This window comes from Rhinoderma darwinii, chromosome 2 (assembly GCF_050947455.1).
Source record: "Rhinoderma darwinii isolate aRhiDar2 chromosome 2, aRhiDar2.hap1, whole genome shotgun sequence".
NCBI lineage: Eukaryota > Metazoa > Chordata > Amphibia > Anura > Rhinodermatidae > Rhinoderma > Rhinoderma darwinii.
In genome coordinates this window covers 341,103,752-341,127,244 of record NC_134688.1, presented here as the reverse complement: position 1 = coordinate 341,127,244, position 23,493 = coordinate 341,103,752, and the positions used below count along the sequence as shown (strand labels likewise).

The window sequence follows — 23,493 nt, the reverse complement described above, 5'->3', positions numbered from 1 at the left end:
TCTCATAGTTGCGGAACTGGTCTCTGGAACATCCGGTTGGGGAATTAGTGAAGAGGTGGTCGGGGTTCCAGGAACAGTGGAGCTCACTGATCTACACTGTACCGGAATTCCAATAGAAGTGAATGGGAGTTATGAAAACCGTGTAACACGACAAGCTATACTGTTTCCGAAATTTGGGAGTTACGGAAAAAGCGCCAATTGCTGTGCTATGTTTTCTTAACTCACATTCACTTCTATGGGAATTATGAGAACAACATACCATAGCGAAGGCAAACTCTGCTTTTTCCATAATCCAGGAGACCCTGTCCACGACTGGATACAACGGCCATCTCACCAGGGGGGGATTGGAACGGTGGACCTCAGATCTTGAGATGAGTGAGTTTACCCAGAGGTGGGTCCCGCATCTATCAAACAATTATGGCATACCCTATGGATATGCCATAATGTCTGAAATTGAAATACCCCTTTAAACCAATAATGTCTATGTATCTTGATCAAGATCATGTCTAAAAAAAATGTAAGGCCACAGTCAGTTTTTAAATCGTTTAATTCCGAGAGAAAATGGGCCATCCAGAGGAAATGATTCTGAGGCTCATCCTCCATCTATAAAGAACATGTGCATTTCCGCTTTGTTTTTGATAATTGCATCATCAACTTTTTTGTTATCATTGCACACACAGGAATGTCATCAATAAATTCCAATTGGTTATTTATGAATCAATCCAAAAAGGGAATGATTTACTCCAAAGTAAGCTGGAAAAGAGATTGTCTTCTGCTGGACTTTTGGGGCCCATTATTGTGTCAGTGCCTGAGCCCACTGGAGGATCCTTGGGCACTCTGGTGGGCCATTCTGATTTTGTATGGAACACTTATAGAGTTTATAACATTTGTAGCCTACAGATGTATGCACTTGACAATTTCCTTTGAAGGTCCAATGAAGACTTGAAACTTCTGAAGTGCTTTCCTCTGTAATATTTGGAATATCAAGAAATTACTAAAACAATTGTATTTGTTCTTATCAAGGTAGGGTCGACGCAGGTAGACAAATTCTTTCTAGGCCACTCTCTCATTTGTACAAAATAGATCACACGTGCGGTTTTTGTGGTAGTTTTTGATGCATTTTTGTTTTTTAGTCAAACACAGGAGTGGTGAGGAGAAGTATCAGTCTTTCTTTTCTATTATTTCTTCATTTTGGATCCACTCCTGGCTTTGGCACAAAAAATACCACGAAAACTATATGTGTGACTGCAGTCTAAGGGATGCAAATGATAAGCTTCACTACACAGAAAAAAATGTCCCACCCGACTTATGGTAATATACCCTAGTATTTTAAATACACGAGCACTTCTGGCGCTCGTTTTAGCGATTAGTGGGGGTCTCAGTACTCGGACCCCCACCAATCAAAACTTCTGACATGTCACTATGAAAAATTCAGCAATTCAGTCTACTTTCTGCAGCAGGAATTGACATGCTGCGGTACGAAAAATACACATTGCAGGTGAATTTCTGCCCGGAGATTTCACACATCGTGTGGATGAGATTTGTTGAATCTTTTCTGCTACTGTATTCTACTCCGTATTTTCTGTCTGCAATTCTGGACGGAAAATACGCAGCAATTCCGTTAAGTGTGGATAAGCCCTTACTTGACTCCATCCAAATCATGTACTACAGTTACCAAAACTCTGGTTTGCTAATAGTTGCTGGTCAAATTGAAATTTTAGATATTTAATAAAAAAGACTGGGACACTGTTAGTACAATAAAAGAGTGCTGTCCCCATGGATGAAAGTTTGCTTTGATCCTCTAATGACTTACGTATTAAAGTGGTTATATCAACAAGCAATAGTTATTATATTCATTACATTACAGACCCCTATTGATTTTTACAAAATGGTACCTTATGGCTGCTTGTTTATTATACTAGGACTATCAAGTGGTTTATTGTTTAAGTGGTTTATTACTTGTCCTTTACATATTTCTTTCATCTTTTTAATAGCTTGGTTATTAGGGATGATAGGGACTGTATCATAAAGTAGTAGAGCGGTAATAAAGTTGAATAAGATGATTGTTGCAGCTATTAGTTTTTCCTTCCTCTGCCTTTAGTAATGTGATAAGGTGGTCATTATCCTATTGTAACAGAAGATATAGCTCATATATTATGTATGCAAGATAGATAGATAGATGGATAGATCAATGTCATGGTAAGAGGAAATTTTTTAACCACATATATTAACCCCTTCCCGCATTTCCACATATATGCACGTCGGGGAATGCGGCTGGTTAGCGCATTCCCACGTGCATGCACATGATGTAGTTAAACTGTCACAGCGCCGCGGGACGAGGTGACAGTTCACTTCAAACTGCTGTCCGAGACAGCTTAGCAACAGAGCTAGCCAACAGGGGACCAATGAAAGTGGTCCCCTGTCGGCGATCGCTGTGATAGGTCTGTCAGTGCAGACAGGCCAAATCACAGTTAGTGTGACGTAGGCAGGACTTGTTTTTCTATAGTCTCCGTCTCTGATCTCCTCTGTTGGTTTTGAGAGGAGATCAGAGACGGATTCTAATTTTACTTGTGAACGAATTATACCCCCACAGCCTGATCAGTCACCCCCACAGCCTGATCAGTCACCCCAGTGCTAATCAGTCACACCCAGTGCTGACCAGTCACCCCCACAGCCTGATCAGTCACCCCCAGTGCTGACCAGTCACCCCCAGTGCTGACCAGTCACCCCCTGTGCAGACCTGTCACCCCCTGTGCTGACCTGTCACCCCCAGTGCTGACCAGTCACCCCCTGTGCTGACCAGTCACCCCCACAGAGTGATCAGACACCCCCTGTGCTGACCAGTCACCCCCACAGCCTGATCAGTCACCCCCTGTGCTGACCATTCACCCCCACAGCCTGACCAGTCACCCCCTGTGCTGACCAGTCACCCCCATAGCTAGTCAGTCTCCTCCTGTGCTCCATCAGCACATCCCTGTGCCCCCTCAGCAAATCCTTTTGCCTCATCAGCACCCCAGTGTGCCACATCACCCAATCAGTATCGTCTGTTGCCTAGTGACAGGCATCACTGAATCAGTTCAGTCAGCCAGACTGCGTGTGTTTTTTTGTTCTTGTAAAAATACTAAAAAAAAATATAAAAAAAAATATTTAAAAAAACCTATAAAAAAAGTTTGTTAGTGAGCGACAGGGATAGTAAATTAGTTTGTGATAGTATCAGACTAGCTTGTTAGAGTGTACGTGGTGTAAGGTTAGGTACTGTCAGGGCAATTTAAAAATAATTTAGCATTAGGGTATTAGGTAGGGCTAATTAGGGTTAGAGGTTCAGGGAGTTAAAAACTATTACAATGACAAAGCGGATGTTCACTGCTGAAGAAGCGTACGCCTTATTCTGTGCAGAGTCAGAGTCTGACAGTGGAGATGAGGTGACATTTTTGATGTCGTCATCCTCAAGTGACACATCTAGTGATGAACCCCCCCCCCCTATAGACGTTCTAGGGCAAGCACAACCAACCTCAGATGCCCCTGCGTGGATTGCCCCTGATAATTATATGCCCCAGGTGCCTGAATTTACTGCCACCCCAGGCACCAATGTGGACACTACTGGATTCAGAGAGATAGATTTTTTACGATTATTTTTCTCTGATTAGTTAATTTGTCTTATGGTACAGCAGACAAATATTTATGCGCCACAATTTATTGCCCCGCAATCCCAACAGTTACTATGCCAGGCCCCAAAAATTGACCCGGCGTGAAGCTGTATAAAGTGTGTGAAAGCGTGTCTGGATACACTTTTAAATTCAGAATCTATGAGGGAAAAGATTCTGCCTCCAGACTGTCCCCCTGTCCTAGGAATAAGTGGGAAGATAGTATGGGATTTGCTGCACCCCTTACTGGACCAGGGATACCATCTATATAATGACAACTTTTATAATAGTGTCCCCCTTTTGAAGTGCCTTGCTGCTAGAGGAACTGCAGCATGTGGCACAATTAGGAGAAACCAAAAGGGTCTCCCCAAGGACTTTGTAGATCATACAGTGCGCCAAGGGGAAAGCAGGGCTGTTTGCAGTGACCATTTGCTGCTGGTCAAATGCAAGTGTGATGTCCTTGTATTGACCACTCTCCATGCAGACCGATCCAGCCCTGTCCCAGTGTGAGGAACCACAGAGCAGACCATCAAGCCTGTGTGTATCCAGGACTACAACCATTTCATGGGAGGGGTGGATCTTTCGGACCAGGTTCTGCAACCCTACAATGCCCTCAGAAAATCAAGAACCTGGTATAAAAAATTGACCGTATACCTGACACAAGGGGCACTATATAATTCCTTTGTTCTGTATAAAAGTGCAGGTCATAGGGGGACTTTTCTTGATTTTCAAGAAAAAATTATTAAAACTTTGATTTTTGGAGACCAGGAAGGGGAGAGCGGCAGTGGAAGCAGCAGTGCTTCTGGAATAGTGGGCTCAAGAATTGTTCATGGGCAGCATTTCCCTGGCGTACTTCCCCCCACTGAAAAGAAAAGGAGGCCCCAACGAAGGTGTCGAGTGTGCTCAATGAGGGGCATTAGGAAAGACACCACTCACTACTGTGAGACCTGCAGCTCTAAACCCGGCCTCTGCATTGGAGAGTGCTTTCGAATATACCACACCTCTGTTGATTTTAATTAAGTCCCTTTTCTTCCTGCCTTCTCCTATCGCCTAGGTATTTACTTTCTAAAATGTGATTTTATTTCCCATTTTGTCCCAATTGAAATTTAAAAAAAAAACTAAAAAAACTACCAAATAAAACTAAAAATTCCCATTATACCCCTAGATGAATACCTTGAAAGTTTTAATTTTATTCAAGGAGGCATTTTCTGAATTTTCTAAATGTTCTGGCACCCGTGTTGCATAAAATCTTACGAGTAAAAAGTGGGCCCTAAAAACCTCCTGGCACTCCTTCAATTCTGAGTTCTGATGTGCAATCCTGACATCCCAGTAAAACCACTAAATAGAACTGAAAATTTCCATTATACCCGTAGATGAGTATATTGAAGCACAGGAGAAAAGGCACGCTAAATATTAAGGCCTCAATATTTGCAGGGTCTAAATACTCACTACACACCTAGATAAAAAGCATAAGGGTTATAGCTTTCAAAATGTGACCCTATGTTGTCACTGAAATGGCATATTTTTTTTTTTTCAAAATGTATGATGACCTGTAATGACTATGTCCTGTCGCACAAAGCTCAATTTGTTTTACTGTATCGTGAAATGGGCATTTTTTTTTTATTTGGAGGATCTCTAATAGCTGTTCCATATCAATACACCATGGGCTTTACTACAGTTTTATTCGGGTTTTTACTGGATCTCTTACACCCGACAATACTTCTGCCAATACTGACATTATTTTGGGGACTAGTGATCCTTTACTGTTCCTATATATGGTTTTGGACACTGTCCCTTTTAATATTCTGTAGGTGATTGGTTGTTTAGTTCGCATAGTGGTTCCTACCTTGCCGGGCAGGGGTCTGTTATCGTGTACCGCGTCGCTTGGTACGTTCGTCCCTTATATAGGGATTGATGAGGCTAAAGAGACGTTGTATGACCAGTCACTATAAAAAATAAGATGTCATCATAGCCCTACAGGTGTTTTTATCTCGTGAACAAACTCCAGTTTGCCACATAGTTGGATACGTTTTCCTCCAATTTTTTAATAAATATATTGCCTTTCACTCCAGAACAGTTGATTTTTCCCACTATAATTTATTATATATCAGCACTAGAATGCTGTTCACAACGGCATCAGAAGGACACAAATGTGGGACAATTGCTTTGTTAGCAAGACATAGTCAAACAGGCAAATGCATTTTTCAGGACATGCCTCCTTTATGAGAACGTAGTGGTCAGCATGCTCACTACATTCCTGAATAGTTTAAGGTGTGTAGTTTTAAGAATGGGTCATTTCTTGGGGGTTTCTATCATTCTGTCAGTTCAAAGCCTCTCCAAATGTGCCTAAAACATTTTCACGCAAAATTGATGCCCTGAAAGCTACCAGGTGCTCTGTTCCTTTTTGGGCCCTGCCGTGTGTCCAGGCAGCGCATTAGGTCCACAATGGGGGTATTTTTGAACACAGGAGAAACAGGGTGATAGATTTTGAGGTGTGTTTCTTAATTTTCATGTTCGCTTTACAAAGAAATCGGTCTTCAAACTGATACTTTTATGAAAAAAGTGCAATTTTTTTATTTTTCACCTGCTATGCTTTAAATTTAGCAAAAAACTGTGGGGTCAAAATACTTACTATACCCCTAGATAAATACCTTAAGGGGTCCAGTTTTCTAAATGGGGTCGTTTATGGGGAGTTTCTATCGTTCTGGCAGCTCAAAGCCTTTCCAAATGTACAGTAGGGCCTAAAACATTTTCAAGCAAAATAGGAGTCCTGAAAGCAAGCCGGTGCTCCCTTCCTTTTGGGCCCTGCCGTGTGTCCAGGCAAGGCATTAGGGCCACAATGTGAGTATTTTTGAAAATAGGAGAAACAGGGTGATAGAGTTTGTTGTGTGATTCTTCATTTTCATGTTCGCTTTACAAAGAAATCGGTCTTCAAACTAATACTTTTATGAAAAAAGTTAAATTTTATTTATTTTCACCTCCTATGCATTAAATTTAGCAAAAAACTGTGGGGTCAAAATGATTACTATACCCCTAGATTAATACCTTATAGGGTCTAGTTTTCTAAATGGGCTCATTTGTGGGGGTTTCCATCATTCTGAGACCTATGAGCCTCTGAAAACCTGGCTAGGTCCAGGAAAACAAAATGTACTTCAAAATGTATAACATTATTATTCAATTTGTAAGTCCTCTAAATTGCTGAAAATTATTTTATTTTTTTCAAAAGTGCTGCCACAATAGAGTAAAGAGATGGAAATATATATTTAATTTAAAAAAATTGCACAGTATGTGTGTACATATGTGACATATTGCAGTTAAAAATAGGGAAAGATGTGTAAAGGATCTGCCAGACACAGCTTCTGTGTCGACGCCCGTGGTTAGTCAGTCTGCACCTGCTCCTAAGTCTGATAGAGTGACTCAATCTGCTACCAGTCAGGCTGGGAGGCTGAGGAGTGGGAGAGCCTATCACAACCTGGCCAGACGGAGCTAGCTCCCGCCCTCTGTCTATTTATACCTTCACTTCCTGCTTCTCCTTTGCCTGTGATTCTGTCGGTTTCCTGGCTCTGCTGCTGCTGCTTGTACTTTTGTCCTCTGCTTCCATATAGACCCTGGCTTACTGACTACTCTCCTGCTCTGCGTTTGGTACCTCGTACACTCCTGGTTGGACTCGGCTCGTACACTACTCTCTTGCTCTGCGTTTGGTACCTCGTACACTCCTGGTTTGACTCGGCTCGTTCACTTCTCTTGTTGCTCATGGTGTTGCCGTGGGTAACTGCCCCGTTCCCCTAGCTTCTGTGTACCCTTGTCTGTTTGTCTGCCATGCACATAGTGAGCGTAGGGACCGTCGCCCAGTTGTACGCCGTCGTACTGAGGGACTGAGAGGTGGGTAGATTAGGGCTCATCTGTCTGGCTCCCTACCCCGGCATTACAAAATGTTAATTTTTACAAAATGTCTTCAATTTTTCTATTTTTTAATTAAATTCCGCAAATCATATCAGTCTATTTTTACAACTAAAATAAAGCACAACATGTGACGAAAAAACAATGTCAGAATTACTTTGATATTCAAAACTTTCACAGAGTTATTCTCTGATAAAGTCAGACATACCAGATTTGACAACTCTGGCTTGGTCATTAAGGTCCAAACTAGCTTGGTCATTAAGGGGTTAAAATATTATAAGCGCATACATTTTTAACATTTTAGAAGTAATAAAGCAGATGAGAAGAATACCACATCTTGATGCATGTCGTTTATTGAAATTTAGGCATAAAATTACAGCTGAAAAGCCACCGGGCACTATTGCGGGGGTTCAACAAAAAGAGAATGGACCGATTGAGTGGATTTGTGAATTGCCAGTTACCTGTCGCCTCTCAGAGTAAGAGCATATTTTAAAACATTTATTTTATAGATTATGTCTACTACTTAGGTGTACAGCTGCGTTCAAGAATGATAATGAAGAAATTATGATTAAAGGTGTGGTCCCAACTGGATTACCAACTTTCAGACAGTAGCCACCCCAGCGATCAGTTGACCACCATAGGTACACACAGTGGCGGACACAGACTGCAAAAGGCCCCTGTGCAGATAATGTGCCAGGGCCCCCCCGCCCCCCCCCCCAATACCGACAAAGTTACCTAAACATATATATGCATATAAAAATAAACCTTACTAATAAAAATTATGAAGGAAGATTTATATTGTACATTTTATTACCAGTTTAGAACACAAGTAACACATTTTTTTCCGGGTTAAATTCTTATCTAAACTAAGTCCCTAAATGTGGGCAAAGAAAATGAAAAACCTATACTCACCTCCTCCGGCGCCTCCGTTCCCCCTCCGCAGCCCCTATCCCTTTCTGTGTTTACAAAGCTGCTGTGGTGACGCGCGGTCGATGGCACATGACCGCTGCAGCCAATCAATGCCCTCAACAGCGATTTGCTGTGGAACTACTGTCCTCAGCAGCACACCAATGAGGAGTTATTGGCAGCAGCGGTCACGTGCCATCGGCAGCGCGTCACCAGTGCAGCCTTGTACACTTGTAACACAGACCGAGACAGGAGGATGGGGGCTGCGGCGGGTGAACGGAGGCGAGGGAGGAGGTGAGTATAGTTTTTTTATTTTCTTTGCCCACATTTAGAGACTTAGGTTAAATTGAATCATTGAATATAACACAAAGCACTCATGCAACTGAGATGCAATAATTTAGATGATCTTATCATGCTTAGCTTACTGCACTGTTACCTATCAAGCAGGACTGAATCTCAAGATATCTACAGAGGGGGCTGTATGGCGTTATCTACAGGGGGGACTGTATGGCGCTATCAACAGAGGGGGCTGTATGGCGTTATCTACAGGGGGGACTGTATGGCGCTATCTACAGAGGGGTCTGTATGGCGCTATCTACAGGGGGGTCTGTATGGCGCTATCTACAGGGGGGACTGTATGGCGCTATCTACAGGGGGGACTGTATGGCGCTATCTACAGGGGGGACTGTATGGCGCTATCTACAGGGGGGACTGTATGGCGCTATCTACAGTGGGGTCTGTATGGCGTTATCTACAGGGGTTCTGTATGGCGTTCCCTACAGGGGGGGTCTGTAGGGAAAGTCATACAGCCCCCCCCTGTAGGGAACGCCATACAGACCCCCCTTTAGGGAACGCCATACAGACCCCCCTGTAGGGAACGCTATACAGCCCCCCCTGTAGGGAACGCTATACAGCCCCCCCTGTAGGGAACGCCTTACAGCCCCCCCCTGTAGGGAACGCTATACAGCCCCCCCCCTGTAGGGAACGCCATACACCCCCAATCACTCAAAAAAATGCGACCTACAGTGTGAAAAGACAAAAGACATGTATCCCCTATCCACAGGATAGGGGATACATGTGTGATCGCTGGCATTGATAGGGAGAGCGGGGGACCGAAAGTCCCCCGAAGTTCTCCATCACTCACCTCTGACTTCCGGTGTCTGCGCAGCTCAAGTGTGACCGGCGCTCCATTCATTTCTACGGAGCTGCCGACACAGACCCCGGAAGTCCGAGGTTTGTGATGGAGAACTTCAGGGGACTTTCGGTCCCCCGTTCTCCCTATCAATGCCAGCGATCACACACGTATCCCCTATCCTGTGGATAGGGGATACATGTCTTATGTTTAATGGCAGAGCGGGGAGATACTCCCTGCTCTGCCGTAGTGTTCCGTGGCATCGCGCTGTAGCAGCCATAGCGGCAGCTAGCGGAGATTCCGGCCAAGGTGGGGGCCCGTGCCGGCAGGTGACGCGGGCCCCCTCATGCCGCGGCCCCGTAGCAGCCGCTACGGCTGCTATAGCAGTAGTTACGCCCCTGTGTTAGGGGGAGTTCACACTGAGGTTTTTTTCGCGAAAAACGTCAGAAAGTGCCTCCCATTGAAATCCATGAAATTTTTCCTGCGAGCAGTAAAAACCGCATGCGGGAAAAAGAAGCGCAATGCCCTTTCTTCGGGCGTTTCTGTCTCTGACTTCCCATTGACAACAATGGCAGGCAGAAAATGCGTTTTTTGCTGCGTTTCCCTGCCCACGGCCCGATGGCCGAAAAACGCCACAAAAAAACGCAATGAAAAACGCGGGAAGTGTTCTACCGGCAGGTCAAAATATGCCTCAAAATTCCGGAAGGAATTATGAGGCAGATTTTTCTACATAAAAACTTCTCCCTTCTGACATGAACTTTTTAACTTCATCTACCTGTCCTCTGCAGTCTGCACGTCCTCCACTCGTCCTGTGTCTGTCCTCCGCTCATCCTATGAGTTCTCCGGCAGTCCTGACTGTACTGTCCAGCCGCCCGAAGTCTTACGTCGCACCGCCCCCTGTCCTCTCCCCTGCCTGAGCGCTCCTCCTACCACCAGCATCGCCGTCCTGTCCTATTCATCTGTGCCAGATTGGCAGTGCAGTGTAGCGGCTATCACCGGGCCCGGGCACCCGCCCCCTCCCTCCCGATTGGTAGTGCAGTGTGGCGGCTATCACCGGGCCCCCGCCCCCTCCCTCCCCTCATGCCTAGTGTTGTGATGCTACTAGGCATGAGGGGGCCCGTGCCGCCAGGCCTGGTACATAAAATGTAATGTGCCTGTCAGGGCGACACGGGCCCCCCCATGCCGCGGGCCCCGTAGCAGCTGCTACGGCTGCTACTGTGGTAGTTACGCCACTGAACGGGCCCCCTTCCCACGCGGGGCCCTTGTGCAGCTGCACCGGCTGCACATGCGGTATGTCCGCCCCTGGGTACACAGTCCCCAGCAATCAGCTGTTATCACCAGGGAAAACAGGGGATGGCCACTCATTTCCCCTGTAATGACCTCTGCAGGAAATTTTTTATATTACATGGCAGGTATTTAATTGAATGGAAGACCATGTAATTTGTCATTGATAAAGTCCAGAGAGAAAACATTTAATTACCACATGTTACAGTAGTTTGTAAATAGTATGTCCTGAGAGACGTCAATTTGGAAAATAGAATTGTTTTCATATAAAAGAAGCAAACAGCTCAGACAGACTTCCAATAATGAATTATCACTCTGATTGGGGTTGCTGTTTATATGACAACACAAAATTAATCCTCCACCACTAAAACACATCGGGAAAGCTTAAACACCAGACATCCATAAGGTAATAAAGAGGGTCATGTTGCGTGATATATTGTGGCATATTCAGACTCATTGCTCTGAGTGGAGTTGCCCCTAAAAAGTATCATAATCACCCATCAGTGATAGATATATATATATATAAAGAACAATTGTCAAGTGTAACCCTAACCTTATTCCTAAACGCTATGATGTTCCCAAGTCTCTTGTGTATGGCCAAATCTCCTCATCAATTTTCTCCATTTCAAGAGCTCACTCTCTTGGCATCCAAAAATGTGAACAAATTATGAAAAATAGAATACGAAAAATAACCAATGACTGTATTATAAATCAGACCTAGATTTCTTCGGGAACAATCACTGGTCAACATGGTCTTTAATTGTTCCTCTAATTTTTTTTTACAGAGGATTGAAGGCACAGTTGGAAGCCATCCTTCCAAATATCCTTGAAGCTGACCAGGAGAAATGCTGGGGCTTTGATCAGTTCTTTGCTGAAACCAAAAACATGCTAGAGAGGATGGTCATCCACGTGTTCTCCTTGCCACAAGCCAGAATGCACAAGATTTATATACATCATTATAACTCGTAAGCGATGTATTAATTCAGCTACTAAATTGCCACATATTGAAAGAGAACTTGTCTATATACATCTCCTGCAATTCTAAAGCAAATATCTGCCTTTTAGCTTTGTTGAAACCAGTTTTTTTTTATCTTGCAACAGAGTGGCTATATTTACAGAAATTGTGGCCAAACAAACTGGAGTTGCGCCAGAAAGACAGACCTATTTCTATGAAGGACACCTGTACACCATCAGGCCAACCTTACAAGTTCTACACCTTTCTAAAACAACAGAACAATATCCATTCATTTTAATTGGTTGTGAGAGTGAAGGTCCAATGGGAGTGACTTACAAAGATCGTAAGTGGAGTATAATTCTAGTAGCCACTAAAGTGCTCTTATCTTTGCCCTTGTATACAGCTGTCCATACACATAAGATTAATGTCAGTGGATCGGATCTGCCCACAGTTTATGGGGGCCTCGTCCAAGTCAGATGTCGGGGAAAACGAGCTTCAGGCATGTTAGATTTCCTTTATTGGCAGTGGCTTTTCCCCTCTCACACTTCAAATTTTGCAATGCAAGGGGTTCAATATGCAGCAAATGTGCCGCAAAATCAGCATTTAACACATCTGAACCTAGCCTTTATAATACATCATAATATTAAAAATTCCCAGATTAACTACACGTCATTCAACTGTTTCCAGATCAATTACACGTCATTCATTTCTAAATAATTTATAACCCTTAATGCCATTCATCATTAGATAAGCATCCAACGTTTGTTGAATACTGTATTTGTATCTACCATTACTACCTCTTGGGGTAGGACATTCCATTTAACTACTCTATCTAAAGAACCCTTACCTATATTGGTGTCTAAAACGCCTTTCCCCCACATGTAATGAATGTCCCCTTGTCCCTAGAACAGTTCTTGGAATGAATAAATCCTGTGCTAGTTATTTGTATTGATTACACATATACTTATTGTTAAAAAGATCAGCTCTATGGTGATCTAAGGCTTTTTTCTAAGCTAAATAAGCTCAATATTTCTAGACTCTCATTGGGGCAAACCTCTGATCTCATTTAATCATCTTTATTTATAAAGCACCACCACATTCCGCAGCACTTTTCAATTTAGAGGGAACATGCACAGACAATATTAGACATTATATTTAATAATCTAGTCGCGCCATTTCCTTCCAGTTCTCTCTAGGTTTCCTATATCCTTTTTATAACGTGGAGCCTAAAACTGAATGCCATATTCGAGATGTGGTCTTACAAGAGATTTATAGAGGGATAATATTACATCACAGGTTTTTACCTCACTTTAATACACCCTAAAATCCTATTTGCTTTTGCAGCTGCTACTTGACATTGGGTACGGCTGCTTGGAAACTTATAACCAAAATACCTAAGTCCTTCTCTTGTTCTGATAATCCAAGTTTTATTCCATTTAATGTATATGCAGTAATAAGATTACTTTGGCCTAGGTGCATTAATTTACATTTATCAACATTACATTTCATCTGCCACTTTTTTGGCCATGTTGCCTGTTTATCACGGTCTGTCTGCAATATTTTATAACAAATCTTCATTTTCTGTCCCTTAACCAATTATTTACTCATGTACAGTACATACATGTTCCCCCAGTCTCTGCCTCTGTAGATTCAGTGCAATGCTTTTGCAGAATCCAGATAGATCACATCAGCTCCATAACTAACATCCAAATTTGCACTTACCTCCTTATTGAAACTGAGCATGTTAGTTAGGCGCAAACTGTTTTTCATGAATCCATGCTGGTTAATATCTTGAAATCGAAAATGTGCAGAAATCCGCAGCTGATTACAGTCCCAGTCATGTGGGTACGATTTTAACAAATCTCCTCCAAATGCTGCGGAACATTTTCCAGACTGAAATCAGCACATGCTGCGGATTGTATGCATGCTGTGTATCCAGTTCTTTTAGAGTAAGGCCCCACAGAGCAATATTGACACGGACGGTGGCGCAGTTGTCAATTTGCTTGTTAATGACTGTGAGTTGTTGTGGCTAAAACTTCTTGTTTACCTGCAAAAACGAATAGCCATTAACAAGCAATTTTACAACAGAGTGCTAAAGTGGCTTTCGAATGCGTTAATGCCGCTCCGTGGGGCCTTACCCTCAGGCATTTATATTATTTACATCAGGTACTATTCAGTTGCTATTTGAAAATATACAACACCGATTTATGTACTTCAATTATTTCCTATTTTTTTCAGCTGCATTTGGTTTTCCCAGGTTACTGCCCTCAGTTGATGTTTCTGTTGACTTCTCTATTGCAAAAGTAAGTACAAACTAGCTGTCAAATTAATATTTGTCGAGAAGATTAGGATATAACAACATGGATCTGCAGAGAAAACCTTAGGGTAAGTTCACACGTGGCAGATTTGTATTACAAATTTCTGTCCGGGTCCCATTCTTCTAAATGTGGTTTGCACAAATCCATGCACATGCTGCAGATACAACCCTATACAGATTTATGTAATGGATTTTCAATTTCAGAAATTTTTACAATATATCTGCTGATTGTGATCCATCTCCAGTAGGTAGCACTTTTTTATGCCTCCCAATCGTCCCTGATCCAGCGAGACAGTCCCGTATTTTGGTCGATGTCCCTCTGTGCAACTGTATCTGTGTACGGATGCCACTATTGATGTGTGTGGCACAATGGGGGGAATTATTACTCTGTGGAGTAATATTACACACTATTACAGTGGATCTATTTACCACTATTATAAAAGAAAAAAACTCTATATACTTTCAATTCTGAAAATGAAGGGCCGCAGAGCTGTTGTAGTACTGCATCCCCCTCACAGCTTTTCCCTACGTAGTAACACTAAACTGGGTGAAATTGGGCGTGCATTGACAGAAATTAGGCAGGTTTAGAGGCGTAGTAGACTATGCTATTCCATCCTGCAGAGTCAAGTAAAAAAAGTATATTTTAAACGTAAAAGTTTTTTTTTTTTAACATGGTAGCCTATAGGTGACAGATGCTACTGTATGGCATCCGTCACAGGCATCTATAGCTTTTCATGATATATCCATTAAACGGATGCCATTATAGCATATAGGTGACTGATACGTTTAACGGATGTGATATTCATCACCCATAGGCTATATATTTGTGGCATTCGTCACCCATTGGCTATAATGGTATACGTTGAACGGATACATCATTAAAAGGCTATGAGAGTTCATGATGTATCGGTTAAATGGATACCATTATAGACTATGGGTGACGGATACCATGATTAGGCATTTGAAAAAAAGGAAGAATATCACAGCACCAGAGAAAAAGATAATAGAAATACCGGTGCAAGCCTCAGCGAGACTTGATCCAATGTCCCTTGGGTAAGATCCTCATACAAGAAACAAGGCAGCACATCCAGGAAAACAGGGAAATTTATTTACCCAACAATGCAACGTTTCAGTCCAACTGGACCTTTCTCAAGCATGCTTGAGAAAGGTCCAGTTGGACTGAAACGTTGCATTGGTGGGTCAATAAATTTCCCTGTTTTCCTGGATGTACTGTTAGGCATCTGTCCTAGCCTAAGTTTAACATATACGTTGGGTGCTTTTCCCGGCGTCTACGTCAAATGTAGGCAAATAAATGTGATGTGAATGGGACCTAATATGCATTGATATAACCAAAACTAGTTAGCTCTCTGTTCAAGCTGCAGCTACATTTCATTAAATCCAAACTTAAGTAAGACTTGAGCTTAATGGCCAGTGCACACACACAAGTTGCAACACTGCATTGGCTGTGCTGCTAAACCATTTGCAAGGGTTGCGGGTAAGATGTATTATGCAAAGTTTTACATACGATGAAGGCAGCCCATGCAGCTAATATTTAGTTGAAGGGGTTGTCCGAGATAAATTTTTATTTAAAAGTTAAACACACAATACACACATTAAATATTACCTAATATACTTACCTGTGCAATCTTGCTTCTGTTCTCCGTTCTGGCAGCTCTTTTCTTCCGATCACCTGTCTTCTGACGTCACGTTTTCTTCCTCCTCCACTGTCGTGTCGTGTCCCGATCACATGGTCTCGCCCCAGCGAGACCTCGGATGGGACACGACACGTCACTGGAGACGTGTCGTTTCTGCGGGTGCCCGCCCAGCCTATGCAGCTTTTTTTCACTGTGAGCGCGCCTATGCGTGTTCACAGTGAAAAAAGTGAAGAGGGACGGCACCTGCGGGAATGTCGGGTCTCCGGCTGTCAGTGACTGCCGGGGACCCGGAGGAGAAGATAGAAGCAGCTTTAGCTGCTTCTGTCTTCTCCGATGTCTTTTTACACAGCGTTCAATGAACGCTGTGTATAGGAATAGAGACAGCAGCAGCGGCGCTGTCTCTATTCCTCCCGGTGATCATGTGACTGGTCACATGATCGCCGGGTGCCGTTAGTGGCAGACTGCTGCTGGGTCTAATCAGACCCAGCACAGCCCTATTAGTGACAATCGTCACTATGAGAGGGCTGATTTCCCCTGTAACTGGGGCTGCTGTGCAGCTCCAGTTACAGTGGAAAAGATGGTGTAAAAAAAAAATAAAAAAAATATATAACGTTCCCCAAAGGTCTTTTTTGACCTTTGAGGGACAGACAATAATAATAAAAAAATAGTAAAGTACAAAAAAAAATTAAATAATAAATACACATAAAATACCAACCCCAAAAAAATACTGTTCCCCCTGTCAATCATTGTTGTAACGCTAGCGCTGACCCAATTACCCTAATATAGACATGTAATATATAGAAATTTACGGTAGACAATGGCGATCACAAATAAAAGGTCTATTTTAGGGTAAAACTGTTATTACCAAAAAAAATAGCTGAAACGTAAAAAAGCTTATTTTTTTACTATTATTTTCAAACTTTATGAATGAAAATTCTAAAATGGCAAAAAAGGTGTGTATAAAAACGATAAAAAAATAAACCTGCATTGTCTACGGAAAAAACGCCGCAAAAATAAAGTCGTTAGCGCAACAAATAAAAAAGTTATAGCCATTTAACTAACACGTGCTAAAAATGGCTAAACGGTGCCCCGTCCTGAACTAGATAAGATCTTCTGGGGTCCTGTATCTAAGCCTACATTGTTAGGCTTAGATACAGGGTCTAACAAACAGTGTCACACATGGAGCTTGTATCTAAGCCTAACACAATGTAGGCTTAGATACAGGACCCCAGATGACATTCTTTTTATTCCTGTATAAGGGTATGTTCACACGGCCTATTTACGGACGTAATTCGGGCGTATTAACCCCCGAATTACGTCCGAAATTACGGCTTGAAATCGTTGGCAAACATCTGCCCATTGAAAGCAATGGGCTGACGTTTGTCTGTTCACACGAGGCGTATATTTACGCGTCGCTGTCAAAAGACGGCGCGTAAATAGACGCCCGCGCCAAAGAAGTGTCATGTCACTTCTTCAGACGTAAATGGAGCCGTTTTCCATGGACTACATGGAAAACCAGCTACAGTTACGTCCGTAATGGACGCGGCGTTCAAGCGCCTGCACATGCCGTTACGGCTGAAACGACAGGGCTGTTTTCTCCTGAAAACAGCCCCGTAATTTGGGCCGTTATGGACGCTGCCGTGTGAACATACCCTAAGATTAGTGTTTTGGGGCCCTGTATCTAAGCCTAACATGTGGTATTCTTAGATACATGGCCCATGTGTGACACTGTCTGCTTTGGTAATGTTACTAAGGCTACCTTGTGGTAGGCTTAGATACATGGTCTAACAGTATCACACATGAGCAGTGTATCTAAGCATCCCTCTTTTTTTTTTTTTTCTTAGTTATTATGTGTTTTTTACAGGTTGGGTCCTTGGTACTACATCAAGTTCAAGGACTACTTCAATGACACCTTTTTTATTTTTAATAAAATCGTTAACCAGTGTTGTGTGTGTTATTTCATTACAATATTTTTTCTATGTCCTTCTCATTTATTTAAAAATTTATTATTAGTTCATTATTAATGGCCACTGTCTAACAGCGTCCATTAGTAAGGCTTCATGCACACTAGCGTGTGTATTTTCCGCGCGTGAAAAACTTGCGTCAATCCCATCCGTGTGTTTGCGTTAGGGCGGATTAACACGAACGTGCTATACGTCCGTGCAACCCACGTAGTATTCACGCGGGTCGCACAGACCTATGCAAGTCTATGGGGCAGTGCAGACAGTCCGTGAATTTTACGCAGCGTGAGTCCGCTGTTCTATATTTCTGCGTTTTTCGAGCATCACGCACCCATTGAAGTCAATAGGTGCGTGAAAATCAGGCGCATCCCATGGAAGCACTTCCGTGGGACGAGCAGTAAAATAATGAATGTAAACAGAAAAGCACCACGTGCTACAAACATCCAGAGTGTCATAATGATGGCGGCTGCGCGAAAACCGCAGCCGCGCATCCGTATGAACATGATACGGAGCTGTCAAGTGCATTTTGCGCACGCAAAACGCCACCGTATTTGTGTGCGCAAAACGCACACGCTCGTTTAAATCCGCCCTTATGCATCAGTGTGCTTTTCGATTGTCATATGTTATTCACGTACTCACAAAGCCAGCCCATTTTTACCTTCTTTTTTACAACAAATTGCTGTGTAAATCACGCACCAAACACGTGTGTGCTGTTTGTGGTTTTCACGCATGCATTGACTTCAATGTGAGTGTAGGTGCATGATAACGCACCAATAGAGGACATGCAGTATGTTTCACGCAGCGGACTCTCGCTGCGTGAAAAGTCACACATGTGTCAACGGCCCCATTGAAATAAATGGGTTGCGTGTGTTGTGCGTTTTTTCAAAGCACAGCACACAGACTTGATTCACGCTAGTGTAAATCGCGCATAAGGCCCCATTCACACCACGTCGAAACCACGCACAGCACACGCGACCCATTTATTTCAATGGGGCCGTTTTCACGCAGCGAGAGTCCGCTGCGTGAAACATACTGCATGTCCTCTATTGGTGCGTTATCATGCACCTACACTCAAGTAGATGCATGCTTGAAAACCATGCACCAAACAAGCGTGTTTGGTGCGTGATTTATGCTGCAATTTGTTGTAACAAGCATTAAAATCGAGCATTAAAACTGCCTTGCGGGAAAAAGAAGCGACATGCTCCATCTTCGGGCGTTTACGCCTCTGACCTCCCATTGACTTCAATGGGAGGCAGAGAAAGCGTATTTCGCGTTGTTTTATGCCTGCGGCGCTCAATTGCCGCGGGCGAAAAACGCCACGGAAAACAACGCAAAAAAACGCAGCAAAGAAAGCCACAAACAATGCCGCAAAAAACAGACGCAAAAAAAAACGCCGAAAAGGCTACGATAAATGCCGCGAAAAACATCACAAATAAAGCCGCGAACAAAGAGGCAAAGAACGCCACGAAAAACGACAGGGAAAACGACACGAAAGACGCAATGAAAAACGCAGAAAAAACACTGCAAAAAAAGACGCGAAAAACGACGCAAAAAAGGCTACGATAAACGCCACGGAAAAAGCTGCGAAAAACATAGCGGAAAAAGACGTGAGAAACGCCGCAAACAGAGGCAAAGAACGCAGCGAAAATCAACTGGGAAAACGCCACGAAAGACGCAACGAAAAACGCAGCAAAAATAGGCGCAAACAACGACGCAAAAAAAGAAATGATAAACGACGTGAAAAAGGCTACGATAAACGCAATGGAAAACACAGCAAAAAACATCGCAAAAAAAGACGCAAACAAACAAGCAAAAAACGCCAAGATAAACGAAGCGAAAAACGCCCCGAACAAAGCGGCAAACAAATACGCAAACAGCGCACAAAAAACGGGTAAAAACGACGCAAAAATCAACGTGCAGGGAGAGGTAAATCTGCCGCAAACTTCAAGACGGAATTTTGAGGCAGATATTCTTCCTGCAAAAAAACTCTGTGTGAACATGGCCTTAGTGGAGAGAGACATGAGATAGAAGAGGGTGGGCGAGGGTTAGGGTGGACGAGGGTTAGGGTGGGCGAGGGTGAGGGGAGACACGAAGAGGTTTATAGACCTGAAAAGAGAAAGAAAACATAAATGTGAAAAACATAATGGGGGGGGGAACATTTGCTCATCATCCTTCAAGAATGTCAGCAAGGAGACAAGTGCAGTGAAGGAGGTCAGCGGGGAGGAGCAGGGACAGCTCACGTGAACTCTTGGAAGGTACGTGCACGCTCATTGCAGCCTGCAATGAGCGTGCACGGGAAAAAAGTTTCATAACAAGGAAAGATCAACAAACCAGAGCTGAACTGCATGTAAACAAACCGTGCTAAATTCAAAGAAGAAATGTGCTAAGTAGAATTTTTAAAAAAAATAATGCTTTATTTAGGTTGTCTGTATAAGGGGTAATGTATGACACAGTTTTTGAAAAAATGTTGGTATCTCGGACAACCCCTTTAAATAGTTACATAGTTACATAGTTAGTACGGCTGAAAAAAGACACATGTCCATCAAGTTCAACCAAGGGACGGGAAAAGGGAAGGAAAAATTTCTACACATAGGAGCTAATATTTTTTTGTTCTAGGAAATTATCTAACCCTTTTTTAAAGCCATCTACTGTCCCTGCTGTGACCAGCTCCTGTGGTAGGCTATTCCATAGATTCACAGTTCTCACGGTAAAGAAGGCTTGTCGCCTCTGCAGCTTGAACCTCTTTTTCTCCAGACGGAGGGAGTGCCCCCTTGTTTTTTGAGGGGGTTTTACAAGGAACAGGAATTCACCATATTTTTTGTATGTGCCATTAATATATTTATATAAGTTAATCATGTCCCCCCTTAGTCGTCTTTTTTCAAGGCTAAATAGGTTTAATTCTTTCAATCTTTCCTCATAACTTAAATTCTCCATGCCCCTAATTAGCTTCGTTGCTCTTCTTTGTATTTTTTCCAACTCCAGGGCATCCTTTCTATGAACTGGAGCCCAGAACTGAACTGCATATTCTAGATGAGGCCTCACTAATGCTTTGTAAAGTGGCAATATTACATCCCTGTCCCGTGAGTCCATGCCTCTTTTAATACACGACAATATCCTGCTGGCCTTTGAAGCAGCTGATTGACACTGCATGCTGTTATTGAGTTTATGATTTACAAGTACACCCAGATCCTTCTCAACAAGTGAATCCGCCAGTGTAGCTCCCCCTAGGACATATGATGCATGCAGGTTGTTGGTACCCAGATGCATAACTTTACATTTATCTACATTAAACTTCATCTGCCAAGTGGACGCCCAAACACTTAGTTTGTTTAAATCTGCCTGCAATTCATGAACATCTTCCATTGACTGAACTATATTACATAGCTTAGTGTCATCTGCAAAAATAGAAATAGTGCTATTAATCCCATCTTCTATATCATTAATAAATAAGTTGAATAATAGTGGTCCCAGCACTAAACCCTGGGGTACACCACTTATTACCGGGGACCATTCAGAGTAGGAATCATTGACCACAACTCTCTGGATACGGTCCTTGAGCCAATTCTCAATCCAATTACAAACTATATTTTCTAAACCTATAGTCCTTAATTTACCCATTAGGCGTCTATGGGGGACAGTGCAAATGCCTTTGCAAAGTCCAAAAACACTAAATCTGTGGCCCATGAAAAGAGGGATTAGCTTAGTCCAACCCTATCACTCTTTTCCATGGGTTTTGGGAAACTGCACAGCGCTGCCCCTATCCACAATTACTGCAACATTAGTAAATAAGTGGGTAGAAAACGGAAGTTAATGATGCCTTTCCCTCCTAAGAAGAATGGGGAAGTGTGTGAGGAAGGGGAAATAAGCACTAAACCATCTTGGCATGAACAAGCAGAGGGACCCTTTATTGTTATGGGACTCCTACTAATCTTTGCATGTCACAAGGTTTATGGTTATTTATAGAAATGTCTATACCTGTCCATAATTAGTCTTTTTATAATTGTTCAATAAGGTGCAAGATTCTATAGCGACCTAAAAATGTTAGTAACAAATTTTTGTATTATTACAGAATGTTGTCAGTGCTGTTTACCAGACATTGCGAGTGACACAGTTGCTGTTGACATGTCAAGAATTTCTACTCCGTGGATCATATTGGATCATGTAAGTTCTACTCATATCATCTATACAGTATCTACTTAGAATTATTTCTTAGCTACTTTTCTGGATAAGTTGATCATTCAGGAGCAAAATAAAGATAATAAAATAAAAATAATTATAATAATCATCTAAGGCTATGTTCAGCAAGGAGAGACAGGCAGAGAGAGGGTTAAGTGTAGCTGTTGCTACACTTGATGCTTAGCGTGTCGTTGGTGGAGCAGCGGAGCAGAGGCAGGAGCCGGAGCAGGTCAGGAGACCACAGGACATGTGAGCTGACGTTGGTGGTGTGGGAGGCAGGCAGGCAGGTCCCAGCTGCTCCTTGTTGGTGGAGTGGTGAGGTAGGTTTCTGCTGCTGAGCGTACTGACGCAGGGCTATTTAACCCTGCTGGTATGCTCGCAGTGTGGGACGAGTAGCGCTAACATGGGTCGGCATGGTGATTATGTATCACCGACCGACTCATGAGTGCCCACACGTAATCCCGCACGCGCGTAATCCTGCGAGATCGTTCGCGTGAGACCGTCCATGCGCGCGGGAAATTTGAAATGAAGACAGGAGATCAACAGTATCTCCTGTCTCCATTGTTACCAAAACGAGCAGAGCAATCCTAATTGTCCTGCCTTGTTTATACCGTATTCATGACCAGGGCTGTGTCTCTACAGCCCTGGCTCATGAAACACATACGTGCGTGTGTGTATATATATATATATATATATATATATATATATATATATATATATATACTACCGTTCAAAAGTTTGGGGTCACCCAGACAATTTTGTGTTTTCCATGAAAACTCACACTTATATCTATCAAATGAGTTGCAAAATGACTAGAATATATAGTCAAGAAATTGACAAGGTTAGAAATAATGATTTTTATTTGAAATAATAATTGTCTCCTTCAAACTTTGCTTTCGTTAAAGAATGCTCCATTTGCAGCAATTACAGCATTGCAGACCTTTGGCATTCTAGCTGTTAATTTGCTGAGGTAATCGGAAGAAATTTCACCCCATGCTTCCAGAAGCCCCTTCCACAAGTTGAATTGGCTTGATGGGCACTTCTTGCGTACCATACAGTCAAGCTGCTCCCACAACAGCTCTATGGGGTTGAGATCTGGTGACTGCACTGGCCACTCCATTACAGATAGAATACCAGCTGCCTGCTTCTTCCCTAAATAGTTCTTGCATAATTTGGAGGTGTGCTTTGGGTCATTGTCCTGTTGTAGGATGAAATTGGCTCCAATCAAGCGCTGTTCACAGGGTATGGCATGGCGTTGCAAAATGGAGTGATAGCCTTCCTTATTCAAAATCCCTTTTACCTTGTACAAATCTCCCACTTTACCAGCACCAAAGCAACCCCAGACCATCACATTACCTTGACTATGCTTGAAAAATGGCGTCCGGCACTCTTCCAGCATATTTTCAGTTGTTCTGCGTCTCACAAATGTTCTTCTGTGTGATCCAAACAACTCAAACTTCGATTCGTCTGTCCATAACACTTTTTTCCCAATCTTCCTCTGTCCAATGTCCGTGTGCTTTTGCCCATATTAATCTTTTCCTTTTATTAGCCAGTCTCAGATAT

At 42.8% G+C, this 23,493-nt stretch overlaps 1 protein-coding gene across 1 annotated transcript in view; it reads left to right on the top strand.

Annotated features, from left to right (window-relative positions):
• IKBKE (inhibitor of nuclear factor kappa B kinase subunit epsilon) overlaps positions 1–23,493 on the top strand; it is a 100,431-nt gene that overhangs the window by 23,396 nt on the left and 53,542 nt on the right. The window contains exons 7-11 of the mRNA XM_075853713.1: positions 7,910–8,020; positions 11,652–11,831; positions 11,968–12,164; positions 14,060–14,124; positions 21,824–21,915. Of these exons, the coding sequence (XP_075709828.1) occupies positions 7,910–8,020; positions 11,652–11,831; positions 11,968–12,164; positions 14,060–14,124; positions 21,824–21,915 (645 nt within the window). The remainder of the gene's footprint in view (positions 1–7,909; positions 8,021–11,651; positions 11,832–11,967; positions 12,165–14,059; positions 14,125–21,823; positions 21,916–23,493) is intronic.